The sequence below is a fragment of the Panicum virgatum genome, chromosome 3N, assembly GCF_016808335.1.
Source record: "Panicum virgatum strain AP13 chromosome 3N, P.virgatum_v5, whole genome shotgun sequence".
In the NCBI taxonomy this organism is placed as follows: domain Eukaryota; kingdom Viridiplantae; phylum Streptophyta; class Magnoliopsida; order Poales; family Poaceae; genus Panicum; species Panicum virgatum.
This window is the reverse complement of record NC_053147.1, coordinates 15,818,311-15,833,065: the sequence shown is the minus strand read 5'-3', so window position 1 is coordinate 15,833,065 and position 14,755 is coordinate 15,818,311. Positions and strand designations below refer to the sequence as shown.

General features: G+C 48.6%; 1 protein-coding gene across 1 annotated transcript; it reads left to right on the top strand.

Moving 5' to 3' along the window:
* The first annotated feature begins 378 nt into the window (after positions 1 to 378).
* Positions 379 to 10,097, top strand: LOC120664617. Its single transcript, XM_039943895.1, has 10 exons — positions 379 to 709; positions 2,303 to 2,346; positions 3,740 to 3,851; positions 3,952 to 4,030; positions 4,484 to 5,103; positions 6,566 to 6,842; positions 6,929 to 7,205; positions 8,426 to 8,578; positions 8,900 to 9,412; positions 9,513 to 10,097. Exons 1-10 carry the CDS (start codon positions 535 to 537, stop codon positions 9,801 to 9,803), a joined length of 2,541 nt encoding a protein of 846 aa, XP_039799829.1. The 5' UTR covers positions 379 to 534; the 3' UTR covers positions 9,804 to 10,097.
* Positions 10,098 to 14,755: the final 4,658 nt, after the last annotated feature.

Below are 14,755 nucleotides of genomic sequence, written 5' to 3'. Positions count from 1 at the left end.
TAGAAAATAGCAGGAGTACTTTCAAATCACACATGTGACCTCGGTAATTACCGCGTAGTGTGTAGCACGCCCATGGTTTTAAATAGCGGGCTAAGGGGTTTAGCGGTTGAACTCAAAAAATAGCTAATAGCGGGCTAAATGAGGCTATAGCGGGCTATAGCGGCTAAAATACACACGAGTTCAAATAGCGGAACCATATCTCAAATAGCTATAGCGGGTCATAGCGGAAGCTATAGCGGGAGATTTAAAACCTTGAGCACGCCTTATCAAAGAGACAAAGACGGGCAGGAAAAGAGTTTATGGTCCCGTGTCCTTCTCCATAATCCACCTAGCCAGCCTTTCATCCACCTATATAAACTTGGCCGCGGCGAGGGTGGGGAGGAAGGGTTTTGGAATAGGCAGCGGCCGCCGTTGCGTGGGAGGGAGCGAAGTGAACCAAGCCGAAACTGAAGCTACCACCACCCGCCCACGGAAGCAACGACGGGCCCTCGCATCCCTGTTTCCGAGCCCGAGGAGGGGATCCCGGCGGCGAGGATGAGCGGCGGCGGAGCCGGAGGGAAGGGGGCGGCGGCGCCCGTCCCAGCCGGGTCGAGGAAGCTGGTGCAGAGCCTGAAGGAGATCGTGAACCGCCCGGAGGCGGAGATCTACGCCGCACTGCGCGAGTGCGGCATGGACCCCGACGAGGCGGTCAGCCGTCTCCTCTCCCAAGGTTCGGGCACGGCTTGCGCTATCCTCTCCCCACTCCCACGATTCCGTGCCTGTTTCGCTGTTCGTTTTCGTGTTATTCCTTGGAAGCGTGATGGAGTTTGAGGGCGCGTTGTTAGGGTTTAGAGGTGTCTTAGACCAGCGGGCTCTCGTCGATCTGTGGCGATTCGTCGCCGTGAAGGTTTTAGTCTCAGCGCGCGGCCTGATTAATGGGGAATCGGACGAGCCTGTATCGGCTTTCCCCCTTCGGGCCCTCGAGTTCATCCTCGATTTAGGCTAGGTCGGTTCGGTATCAGATAGCAATATTGGATTTAGGTATTGCAAGTGCTGTCACAAATGTCCTTTACCCTTTTAGGGTTTCTGCTTTAGATTTCCTGCAGATGCTACTAGTGGTAAAGAGGTTCCTATTTTGGAATAGCGCGCAACCGCTCGGTGGATCATCTTTTTGTCTCTCTTGTGGTTGGTTCCACCATTCGTTTTTGTGGTTCAAAATGGCAGTGTCAGCCAGTTACTTCAGGAATGCTTGACTTTTTGGCTGTCGCTTCTGGGGAGGACTTAATTTTTTTCTTCTAATGGAATGTGATGATAGTGTGGAGAATGTGGATACCGGAAGCTTTGCAGAAAGGAAGACAAGTGTGCCGTATTAGATTGGACCCTTTAGCCCTTTGAAATAGGAGGTAAACTGAAATTAGTTAGTGGATAGATATGGTTCTTTAACAAGTAGGAATAAGATTCGGAAAGAACGGTTGTAGCAAGTTTAGTTTCTTTGTTTGGTAGGAATAACTGTGGTAAATTTAGCTAGCAGATTCGGGGAAAAGTGGAGCTTTAAGACTGGGAAAGGATGTTTGAACTACTCTTTAGATTCTGTTTCCTGCGCTCTAGTCATATAAATTTTGGAGTAAGTATCAGGTTCTCTTCTGATAGGATCTATTATCTCTTAAATATGTAAAAAAACAGGTCACTAGGTAATATTGTCCTTTTTTCCTCATGGTTTTATCATAACTTCTTTTGCTCATTTCCTGGTTCTGCTTATTATGGTTTTTTTCTTTTGATATGGTTATACTTTTTAGCATGTGGCAACTTCTTTTAGCTTTTGTCATGATAATACATTTGCTTTAGGATGTTTGAGCTTGAAATGGTTTTCTTTATGTTTCAGTGTTTGTAATGTAAGGTCACTACTCAAGAGTCAAGATTGCATGCTTTGCTAGGTCTCTGAAGTCCTGGGCAGTTAAATGAAGATTACAAACACAAATGATTATACTAAGATAACATGTGCAGTGCTTGTAATCCCCCTTAATTCATTATTTTATTCGATAGATATTTTATTTCCTAACTAGATGTAGTCTAAATAACATGTGCTTGTCATGGAGCGAAATTTACTTTTTAATTGACGTGGGCATGAAAGTTAGCTTTGAATTTATGAATATAAATATATTGGCTTTGCTAGCATGTAAATATCTGTCTTTAATCATCTGTTCTTGCTTATGCTGTTTTTTTTTGTTGTATATGTGGCAGTGACACCAAATGGTTTGTTAATGTCAATAGGTCAAGCACATCTATGGACATTGTTAATTTACCACTCATATATTCTTTTCAGATACTTTTCAAGAGGTAAAGAGCAAGCGTGATAGGAAAAAAGAGGTCAGTTCACATTGATTTTGTAACTTTAATTTGCCCTATCATCTTGCAATATGCAATTCGTTTGATAACTGTTAGCTACTCCCTCCGTCCCATATTATTAGTCATTTTGTCTTTTCTAGATACATCGATTTTGCTATGCATCTAGACATGGGCTGTGTTTAGTTCCAAAATTTCTCTCTCCAAACTTCACTATTCACCTATCACATCAAATCTTTTGTCTCATACATGGAGCATTAAATATAGGTAAATAAAAAAACTAATTGCATAGTTTTGATGTACACGACGAGACGAATCTTTTGAGCCTAGTTAGGTCATGGTAGGACAACAATCACCACAAACAAACGAAAAGTGCTACAGCGTGCTACAGTGTCCGATGTGACCTTTTTTACCACCATTTTACGGATCTAAACACAGCCATGATATATATCTAGATGCATACTCAAAGTTATGCACCTAGAAAAGCCAAAACGACTAATAATTTCGGACGGAGAGAGTAGCTTTTAGTTGCATTAACTTTTTAATTGGGAACCAGCCATTTTCTTGCACTAGATAGTTTTGTTAAGTGAATACTGAAAATGAAATTTGTCTCCACTACCAATGTTCTTAAGGCGTTGAGGCGAGCTGTGGCGCTCTACCCCCGTCACAACGCCTAGACGACGCCTCACCTCGCCTAGGCGACGCCATAGTCAGGGAAAACAAATGAGAAAAGAAAAAGAAAAGGGAGAAAAGGGCAAGGAGAAGGTAAGGCCCAGCCCACTAACAAGCCCATGACCACCTTATCCGTGTTTACCCATCCTCCCCGTAACCCTACGTCCAAAACTGCTGCCGCTTCTCCCTCGCAGCAGCGCCGCTCCTCTCTTCCTCCCTCGCAGCAGTGCTGCCGCTCCTCCCTTCCGCCCCGCATGCCTCTCCTCCCTTCCGCCGGCGCTCCCCTGCACATCGACTGCAGCCGTAGCAGACCCGTGCAGCAATGAACCCCGGCGTCCCCTCCAGCTGCTCAAATGGAGCACCGCAGCCGCTCCCCCTTCAAGTCCTCGCACCTCCCCAGTTTCTTGGGGGCCAGATCTCGCCGGCGCCGGTGCCGTCGAGGATGAGGAAGGCGGAGGTTGTCGCCTGCTAGTTCTGGTAACCTTCTTGCTCCTCCTTTCATCTCCCGGTCGCTCCTTCCCCTTGCTCTTCCTCTCTTCTAGCTGGGCGTCGACGACGCCTTGGCCTCCCTGAGCGCCTTGACGCTAGGCGACGCCTTAAGAACATTGTCCACTACCAATTCATTTGTGTACCGTGTGATTCCTTGCACCAAATATTCAACTGAAGGCTTGGTTATTATCTGAAAAATGCTCTATTCTTAGCTGAACAGTAGAACTGACAACTACAGTTGTGGACATTTAAACAGATTAAAGAGGTTCCTGAGCCAAGATCTCGATCAAATACTTCTACTAGTCGGGGCGTTAGAGGTGGTGCAGATCGTGGTGGACGGAGCAATGCTGTGCACTCCAGCTCTACTGGTAATAGAATAAGTGCCATTTGAACCTTCAAGCCAATTGTTTTTTAGCTTTTATTTCTTCTGACGGTCTGGCCCTCGCTTCATTTCGTTCTGAAAATTAGATAACGTGGCCCCAAGGCCTCCAGTCTCAGGGCCTGGTGCAGCATCAATTAATTCCAGTCAGAAGCAGCCAGTTGCAAGGTAAGGAGGAAAAGGCCCTTCTGTGATCCATTCAAAGGATATATCTGCGCTGTCTATGTATATATTTTTTATCAGCACGCTTGTTAGACACTTTGACGAATTTTCTGTTTTCCTTCTAATTATGTTGTTATCGCCTGCAAAATCTTGTTTTTTATTACTGGTGATGCTCATGCCTTGTTGAGAAAACATCTGAGGACACATCAGTCCTTTCTGTTAATTTCTTATTTCTATTATTGTTATTTAGGTAGCTCATTTCATTTAGATTAATATATCCATTTTTTGCAATAATATCATTTGTAATATTGTGGTTGGTTGGAATCAACAGAATGATCTCTGGATGTTTGAATGATGCCTATGAAAACTGGAGAATTATTCTTAACTGCCAATATTTTCAGATCATTTGTTTTTTATATCTACATCTTGTTGGATATTTATATACTCTCTTGTGTCCAGCGGTTCTTCTGCAAACAAACATGTGGTTGCTGATGGACCAGCTGTTTCATCGCAACCATCATCTGGGTTGCAGCATGGCTGGTCTGAGACACCTGGTCAGTTGTCGATGGCTGACATTGTGAAAATGGGTAGGCCTCCTCAGGGTAAGGCTTCTAGCAAACCTGTGGTCACAGCTGATAGAGGATATGCTGGACAGTACCCATCTTTGCCAAGCACTGTGAACCAGAACCTGAAACAATCTGGAAGCACAGTCCCCCCATCAGATCTTGACAAGGGGTTACCTTCGCAAGATTCTGCTCAGGTTAAGAATCATGGTCATTCTTCTGCTGAGAGCAAGCGCACTTATGAGGGTGATTGGTGTCTGCAAGACGAGCCAACATCAGCAAACCAATTGTCACTCCCTGAGACATCTGGGGACCCATTCTTCTATGAGGCATCCATACAGTCATCTGCGTTGGTCACTGATGTGGTTAATTCACATGAAAATTCACACTTGGATGAAAACAGCACCATTGCAATGATAACAGCGCCTGCCTCTGAGAGACACTTGGAATGCAGTGAGGGTGTTTCTGAATACAATGATGGAGTGTCATACCAACCTCAGAATTACTCTCACGAAGGTGAGTGCAGAACTAATTGTACAGAAATTTGCTGAGCATCTGTTGGTAAATTATCTTAGAGGTCAATAATTTTTCCATATATTAAGTTCTGTTAGAAGATGCCCTTTGGTTTTTGATTTTTTTTTCGAAAACAAGCAAACGCTCTGATTTCATTACCTCGCAGCAACGAAATTACAAGAAGTTCATGTTTAGAGAAAGAGGGGGGAGAGGAAGAAGTGATTTGAAGGCCACACCCTTACAGCAGTTTAAAAGAGAATAACTGGGCACCACCCAATGCTAACGTTTAGGGACACGCAGGCCCAAAGCGAAATGTGGAATGTTTAAAAGGGGGACTTTGGTTTTTGATTTGGTAGTTCTGTTAGACTAAAGTCATTGGGCAATCTTAATCATGGAAGTGCTGGTCTAACTGTAATTCAATATGGTAACCAATTCATAAGTCCATGAGGGTAAACTACTTTTGTACCATTTATGTGGTAGTTTAATAGTTTTGGATCTCTATTTCAGCCTGTGCAGAATGTATTTGTGTCAACAGTACATATAATCATGAAAGTACTGGGGATAAATAAAGTCCCAAATAATCGCATTTTCAGAACCTAGAGGGATCAAATGCATTTAGCTTCTATTTTAAAACAATAGATATTGTAGTTAAACCAGATTTAAAGAACAAGTATAGGAACTAGGTACTGTTTTGTCTTCAATATGCTTTGGACTTTCAGGTTATTACTTTCCATAAGATAGTTTGAGGTAGGATGCTTGTCAACAAACATCCAGTGTGCCATTGTATGCATAGCTTAACATATTGTACTATTATTCATTGGGTATTTTACGAATCATGTTGGCTCCTGTAGGTGGTAGTTTGGTCTTATTTTTAATACAACAACAACAACATAGCCTTTTTTCCCAAGCAAGTTGGGGTAGGCTAGAGATGAAACCCGAAAGAAAAAGTTCAAGGTTCAGGCACATTGATAGCTAGTCTCCAAGCGCTCCTATCCAAAGCTATCTCTTTAGAAACATTCCAATCCTTAAGGTCTCTCTTAACCAACTCATCCCACGTCAGTTTAGGTCTACCTCTACCCCTCTTTACATTATCGACCCGCTCAAGAACCCCATTACGCACTGGCGCCTCAGGAGGCCTTCGTTGGACATGTCCAAACCATCTCAGCCTTCGTTTTGGTCTTATTTTTAATGTTGTACAAAATTGCTGGTGTGGTCTGTATTAGAGTATATTTGGGATATCTCTGTAATAGGTAGGTTAGGATTTTGTATCCAGACTCTACCATACCATAGGAGAGGCTTGCCCTCCAAGTCATGTACCCCAATATATACCGGCCTAGGCCTCAATGCAATACAATCATCCACGCATTATCACAATTCTATTATTCTACAGTCTGCAAATGAGTTTTGATTTCTTTTTAACTATGGCTTATATATTTTATATTTCGGTCATGGCATTTCCTTGCAGTTGAGGATTCCAGTGCTAATGTCTCAGCGGCAGCAGCAAACTTCCAGAGTTTAAGCCTACATAATGAGGAGTTGGTTGCAAAAAAGATTGCTGAAGATAACCCTGCAGTGATAATTCCTGATCATTTGCAAGTTACAAACACAGAATGTGTCAGTTTGAGCTTTGGCAGTTTTGGTTCTGGTGCATTTTCTGGTTTGCTCCCACAAAAGACCACTGATAGCAATGTGGAGTTGCCTGTTCGAGAGGAACCTGCACCTGTAGATCAAATAGATGCAAGGTATGCTTTATTGCTGTTTTCTTTATTTTGCGGCTCTGGCATACTTTGTGAAGGGATGGTTGAGATTCTGGAATCATCCTTTGCAGGAATCAAGATTACTATGAAAGTGGTGTGGTGAATTCATCAGCAGATGAAAATCTTGAGGCCATGATGGGAGCTAACTTGGAGAACATTGATGCACCTTCTGTTTCACAGGCTAATGAGCACAGGACGGAAGTACTTAATCCACCTGGTCTTCAATATGACATGCCATCAGTTTCAAGTCATGCATATTCAAACACGAACACATCACAGCCAAACACAATGGAGGATCCACAAGGAAACAACCAAGCACATACTCTTTCCCATTTGACGAACTTGATGGTATGCTGGCTCTTCTCTCTATATTATTTTTTTTTCAAACAGCCTTGGTAATTGATCTTCAAATGCCCTCAATTTGTGTTTAATGCGATTCTGTGCCTGTGAGATGCAACGTGTTCAGTTTTATGCAGAATGGTCATAGATAATCATGCTATACAATGTTAAGGAAAGCTTCTTGAGTTGCCAATTGGCCATGACATGGTAGCAAATCTAGATGCACTGGCCTTCTATAGCATTTTTGTAACCTTTCTCCTGACAAACATAAAGTATGTAGGACGCTGCGAATTATATCACCTCTGAGTCTTTTCACCTTACATGTTCATATCTTGGTTAAACTTGCCTTGGCTAAGGATCTAGTCAGGTGCGCATGTTCAAGTGATGTGAACCTAGTGCCTGGGCTTGTTTTTCTGTTGAAAATTCTTCATGATCACCCGACCTGTACAATAGTTGATTTGCAAACTGCTTAGAAACATTTCCAGATCTAAAGTGTGCTACACAGGTGCAAAAAAGAGTTGATTTAATTTTAAAAAACTTTCATTACCTTTGGTGACGCCGTCACAAGAAGCCTTGGTTTTATGGAACAAATTTTTGAGAACCACACTTCCGATTGCTTAGAATTTCACAAGACTCCATTTTTATGCATTGTGATCTTTTTTCAGTTTCCCAAAAGGAGCAGACTGAGTGCTTTGATGATTGGTTTTGTGAAAAAGCTATGCATATTGAAGTTTGGTTCATGAAGTGCGCTTAAAAGTGTTGGTTGATGAAAACAAAGCAATAGTTTTTGTGAAACTATTGATTAAATTGCAGTTTTGTGATACATCTATGCAAATAAAAGTGCATTGCTCTGAACTATAGCTTAAAAACACACGTGCATACACACCCACGTTTTTAATTTTCACAAAGGCAGCATGAGTTTGTGAAATGTACTCCGAGAGTTATGTTCTGGGTCATAGGGAGTGTTGACAACTGATGGCAGTTAACAGAAATAATATCAGCTTCTGTAGCAAGTTAAGTCATATGTAAGTTGTGGAAACTTAGGGCATCTTGTGGTTTTTGTTGGCTCATATATAATTTATCTTGCCCAAAAACCACTTGATGTTTCAACTCATGTCATGTTTCTTCATTATTGCTGAAAAGGATTATTTCTAAGTACCTGTCACATGTTTATAATCCAGCTGGTTTTGCTTCTCCTCAGTTCTCACTCTTGCTATTTGTTTCCCCAGCAAGCAAATCCGTTGAGCACCAGCAGCCTACTGGGGTCAAATCAAAATAATGCAGCTCTTCATGGCTTAGAGTTTGATTTACCGCCTTATCTGGAAGCAAAATATAACACAGGCTCAACTACAAATCCTAGACCAGCCATCTCCATGCAGGAGGTTATTGAATTCATTTCTCTCACTTGCACATTCTTGATGCATATGCTAATTTATGTATCTTTAGAATGTTACAAAGTCGCTTGTGGTCATATACCGTGTAAAAGTTGATTATGTGGATGTGCTACTGTAAGAAAAAAAAAGGATCCGATTACTTGAGGTTACCAGCAAATATGAATTATTAAGTTAACCAGAAAGCTTGTAGGAGTAGGTAGATTAGTGATACATCTTTAATTCTTCAGTAGCAATGATTAAAACTAGAAACATAGCATCCCATGTTCGTTTTACCTTTCCTAAATCTTCTCTTCTTGAACATATTTTCAGGCCCTGAAAACAGGTGTTTTCTCCAACACTCAGTCTACACAAAGTCTTCCAAGTACTAGCATTCCAACAGGGCCTCCTCTCCCTCAGCAATTAGCCGCTCACCATTACTCTCAGCCTACTCTACCCCTCACACATTTTGCAAATATTGTCGGCTACCCAACATATTTGCCACAAAATTATGCTACTTACCTATCTTCAGGCGCCTTCCAGCAAGCATACCCGAGTAATGGGCCGTTCCATCAGTCTGCAGCTGCTTTGCTCGGATCTGGTATGAAGTACTCGCCAGAGTATAAGAACAACCTGTCTGCTTCAGGCTTACAACAGCAACAGCAACCACCACAACAGCAACCACCTTCTTCAGTCATCTCGGGTTATGGAGGCTTTGGAAACTCGAGTAATCTTCCAGGAAATTTTGCGCTCAATCAGAGTACTGGCTCTGCATCAACTCTCGGGTTTGATGAAGCATTGAGCAGACAGTACAAAGATACCAGTCAATACATGGCTCTCCAGCAGGTAACCATCGCAGACTGACTCATGTAACCTGGTTAACCTTTTGCGTTTGCCCCGATCTGGTTTCTGCAGAAATGTTGATTTGCTGATATCTCTCTTTCAGGGTGACAACTCAGCAATGTGGCTTCATGGCTCTGGTTCAAGAGGCACGTCAGCACTTCCGCAAGGCCACTTCTATGGTTTCCAGGGACAGAGTCAGCTGGGTGGCTTTCGCCAGGCGCAGCAGCCACAGCCTTCCCAATTTGGAGGCCATGGGTACCCAACTTTCTACCAGTCTCAGGGTGGCCTGACGCAGGAGCACCCCCAGAACCTGGCTGAGGGCAGCCTGAATGGCTTTCCTGCGGTGCCGTCACAGCAATCTCACCCGAGCTGGCAGCACCAGCACACATACTGAGCCCTGTATTCCCTTGTTATAGTGGCTCTTTCGCTGTTGCAAGCCAAGTTTCGCGTGCTTGTGCTCTCACTCGTTGTGGGGTAAGCAGCTCGGACTAGCTGAGCTTGTAACTTGAGCGCCGAGAGGGTCCCAGGCATACAAAAAGATCCTAGAGAGCGTTTTAACATGTTGCGTGTGTTGTCAGACTGATACATTGTGATTTCTTTTGGATAGCGAGTTATATGTGCGGAGGTGCAGTCCTGTAAAACTGAGACATAATCGCCTAACAAGGAATCGCTTCTGATTTCCAGCACCTTTCTGTTCCTGTTCCTTCTCTGAATGCTCCTTCGCATTTTTTTTGGTCAGAAGTGCTCGTGTGTCATGGTGTGGAGAAAAGAAGGCCCAGTGTTGGTGTCCGGATCCGACGATCCGGATCCAATCAGTGATGATGCTGTGTGTTTTTCGTTCCAGATGTTGATGCAAGAGGCAATATAGTAACGCAAGGATTTATCCTGGTTCCGGCCGTGGGGCCGTACGTCCAGCAAAGGGGTGTGCGAGAGCACTGTATCTTGCACCGGGGTGCTTGTAGTAGGGGGTATAAGCGAGGCGAGAGAGGGAGGGAAGCTTCCAAGTCTCTGCTAGAGGAGGAGTTGATTGGGGCGATTGTCAATATCAGGGTTCAGTGGAGCGGGTGTGCTCTGGTTGTAGTGCGAAACGTTGTGTCCTACCGAATGGGTCGACTCCCCTAAGTGAACGCCCGCCTCTTTTTATAAACACAAGGAGGGACGGTGTACATGCACAGAGGGTCATGAAAGTCGTCGTCTTTTCCCCGAATCGCGGGGGGTGCAGTGGTCGAGCACTGTGGGAAGTACACGGTGGGTATGGCGCCGGGCGTGGCTGTCATCCTGGGCATCGTCCTTGGTCTTGCGGAGATCACGCCGGCGTCCTGTCGGCTCCAGCGGGCGACATGACGGCGTTCCGAGGGTCCTGCAGGCTAGGGTCTTGTCCTGGTCAAGGCCGGAGTCGCTTTCGAGAGCCGTGCCCATGCCGTTCGGGGGTTCCGCGGAAGGGAAAGTACGAAGGAGGTACGGGGAGTTGGCAGCATAGTAGCTGGAGCAGTGCCGAGCACGTCTTGCACTGCATCGCAGGTTCCCACAGTGCCGCCACAGTGCCGGGGAGCAGTGACCGGAGTTGGTGGAGGGGACTCCGGTCACTACCACTGTGGGGAGTGGCGGCCTGACGTCGTCTGACCCGGGCGCTGTGGAGGAGTGGTTGGCATTTAATGCCTTCGTACGGCGGGCGGGTGAGCGGAAGGGCCGTTTGTCATTTCTGCCGAGGGGTGGCCTTGCCCAGCAGCAGAAGAGCACGCCTCAACCACTCGCACTTAATACAGGTGGGTAAGGGAGCTTCCAGCGGAAGGCTTGTGCCCGCGCCTGTGTCTGCGTGACACGTGGCGGTTCCGGACACCTTCCGAGCAGCTAGCTGAACCGAGAGCTCACTGGGGTCCGGATGGGCACGTGGAGGTCTCGGACCCATCTGCGGGGGGTCCGGGTGGCTAGTGGAGGCCCCGGACCCATCTGCGGGGGTCCGGGTCCGTGGCCATAGGTGCTGAGCATTTCCACCTCTGGTACTCGTGGTGACACCGGACCCGTCCCCGAGCAGAAAGCGGGTCCGGGACCGTTGGTCTGGTGAGATGGAGTCAGACCCCAGGGGTCCTGCTGCTCAGCTCCTTAGGGCGTAGACGATCCGCTTTCTCGAGGGCAGGCTCGCTACCCTCGAGCGAGAAGGAGGCGCGGGGCGCGGTCGACGGCTTCGGCGGGGAGCCCTCGAGCGAGGCGGAGATCATCCTGCGGGTTTGAGGGGGGTGCGGACGGGCCGCACTGAGTACGTGGGCCGCGTGTTGAGCTTCTTTGAGTCCTTTTCTTTCTTCCAGCTTGGAAGGAAGCTGTAGGGCTTCGTGGGCCCGGTTACCCAGCATGTGTTTGTGTTTTTAGGGCGATTTTTGTCCCCTGATTAGGGTGCCCCTAATCATGGTACCCGACAGTAGCACCCGAGCCTTTGGTCGAGTCAGGGGATTCGGCCAAAGGGTACTTCGGCGATTTTACCCCATGATGTGATCGATCGGTGCTGCGGTTCCGCCAGATGCATCCGGATGCTGCCCTGGTGGATGCGACAACTCGTCGGTCGGGGTAGTGCGCCTGGAAGAAACGTTCCGAGGCGCGTGTGCCTTCTTGTCTTATTCGGGTGGTGAGTCGCGTCAGCCCGCTGAGCAGGCCAGGGCCATGATGGCGCCTGCTGCCCTGCAGCTGGTGCTATTGCCGCGCTGTCCCGCGCTCAAGGTCTCAGCCCTGCTTTCCCTGGTCGCCTTACGACGCGCCGTTCGAGGGCGGCCGGCCAGCGCCGATGCTGGGCTGCTCACCGCCCAGGGGCTCGGCTTTGTGTTGTTTGGTCACGTCTCGGCACGGTAACCGATGGCATCTTTTGCTCGTGGGGTGTCGCACCGTCACGGGCGGTCCAAGCCTTCTCCTTGCGACAGGCTCAAAGCTTGGCGCCCGATGCGGCTATAAATAGGGATCGCGGGACTCCCTTTCCTCTCCAACTTCCCTGCTCTTACTTCTACTATCGCCTAAGTCTAGTAATGTTTCCCTTTGCCTTTCGTGGTCATCCCCCAGACGGGGTGGCCTGGCTTCTTTAGGCTTTGGTGCCAGAAGAATGCTTACGAGCGGCGGGGGAAAGCTGGAGAGGGCGTGCTCACCATCCCTCGGCTTTAGTGGGATTAGCAGAAGAGCATTGGGCCCGTGGGGTCCTGCCTCTGTGATGTCCCTCAGCCTGAAGGGGCGTTGAGACGCCTGACCACGGCGTCGGCACCAGGCTTGGTGGCCGTTCTTCACATCGTCCCTCTTGGCGACAACGTCGCTCCCGGGGAGATGGTGCAGAGGGTGCTGTCCGCCAGCCTGACCCCCCGCAAGGTCTTCGGTGGAGGAGACGCTAGAAGAAAGCTTGCGAGGAGGGTATCCCGCCGGACCTGTGTGGTCTGGGAGCTGCTCCTCGCAATCCCGAGCTACCTGGTTGCGTTGTCGGCCAAGGACTCGGTGCTCTTCATTGGCGCTCGCTCCTCCCCGCCACGTAGGTGGCAACGTGTTTGTACTTTTCAACGGCTTCGAGCCGGTAGCCCTTTGTAATCTTTGTTTGTAAAGAGTAATGAAGTCTCCTTCTCCTTCGCGGAGAGGATGATCGAGGGTGTAAGGGTGAGCGTCACCCTGTAGCGGATTTTGGTCCTCGAATGTATGAAGTTTCCTCCACGGGGGCGCGTCAGTGCACCCGCGGGAGTAGCCCCCGAGGCCTTGGAGGAGTGTTTGCACTAGTCCAAGGGATATAAACGTCACCCTGCTTGGTTGCTTCACTGAGGTGGCCGGACAGCGTCTTTTTCAGCCGGCATCGGCACTCCTTTCAGCCGGCCTCGGCATTTTTCGTGCTGGCACAGCGACCCAGTATCTAGCTGAACCATCTGGCAGGCGCGCGTCAAGAGTGGGAGTTTTGGTTCAACACATGGAACTTCATAATTGACGGTCGTTGATCCATTCGAGGGTGCGGCCTGAGCCGCGGTGTGCGAGGAGCCCCCAAGCCCCGGCCTGCGTAAAGGCGTTCGGGGAACCCTCGACTTTTATTACGACCCTCGTCGCGCTTCCGCAGGGAGGAGGGGTGAAGCGCACCATGCTACCCATGCCCGGGCCGCGAGCTATGGCTGCTTCAGTGAGATGTTATCGGGTAGTTCAAGTGAACGTCCGTGCCCCGTTCGATAAGGGCCGGCTCGTGGTCCGTGGACACGTCACATATAGCGCTCGCAAAGGTTCGCTAGGCGGGGCTCGGACCCATTTGATAGGGTCCGAGGGCTCGATGCTCTCCCTCGATGGGATCCCCCTGCTAGGCACCCTCGACTGGCCTTGAACATTGCGTAGGATGTCTCAAACTCCGCGTTCGAGGGTAGCTTGTACGGCACATCCATGCAGTCCCTGACTCTGGTGATTTGGGGCGCCTGTCGAACCCTCGACGGGTCAGGCTTCGAACCCCTGATCAGTAAGGCCTCGGAATGAGGTTCCTTCGAGGGTGAAGAGCCCCCTAAAGGAATATTCCGTCATGGTTCGAAAACGGCGTGGAGTCCCAGGTCGTGCGCACAGGTCTTTCGCTGGTCGTGGGCGACGTGGCCCAGTACGTGCGGTGCAGTGCGGGCACGCCTTTTTAGGCGGCTGCCTTAGGTAGGCGATGAGGCGTGGGCGGCGGCTGATGGATAGTACAATGCTACAGTTGCACCAAGCCCGTCGGTTACCGCGCCGTAATTATTGCCAAGTGCATGCGTGGGAGACTCCGCAGTCGTGGGGCCCAGCCGTCAGCGACAGCGAAATCTACCGCATTGAATGCCACGGATTCGGGCCACGATGGCGAATCCGCCTGTTTTGATGGATAAAAACGGGGAAGGGGGGATTGTTTGGGCTTACCTGGCCATTTTGCCTTCGTCTTCCCTGCCTTTTGCGCCTCCCCTGCATCCTGAGCCCGGAGCCGAGAGCAAGAGGAGGAAGAAGGAGAGAGCGAAAGCGCACCTTAGCCACTATAAAGCTTGCCTTCCCGTACCCCCCAGCGGTTCGAAGCGATGTCGGATGTCCAGGAGCCATTGTCGTGGGGGAAGTCCACAGCCACCGAGGCAGTTTTGGAGCAGCTGGTCGACGACAGGCTGCTGCCGGTGAACGTCAACTCGGAGCGGCCGGCGTGGACCCCCCCGCGGCTAGAGGAGACCGAACCGAATCCCCCCAAGGGCTATGTCGTGAGTCTCGTGCGACTCCACGAGTGGGGATTTAGCGTCCCCGTCGGAAGATTCATGCGGGCGCTATGCGAGTACTACGGGGTGGAGCTGCACAACTTCGGCCCCAACTCCATCTCGCAGGCGGCGGTCTTCGTCGCTGTCTGCGAGGGGTATC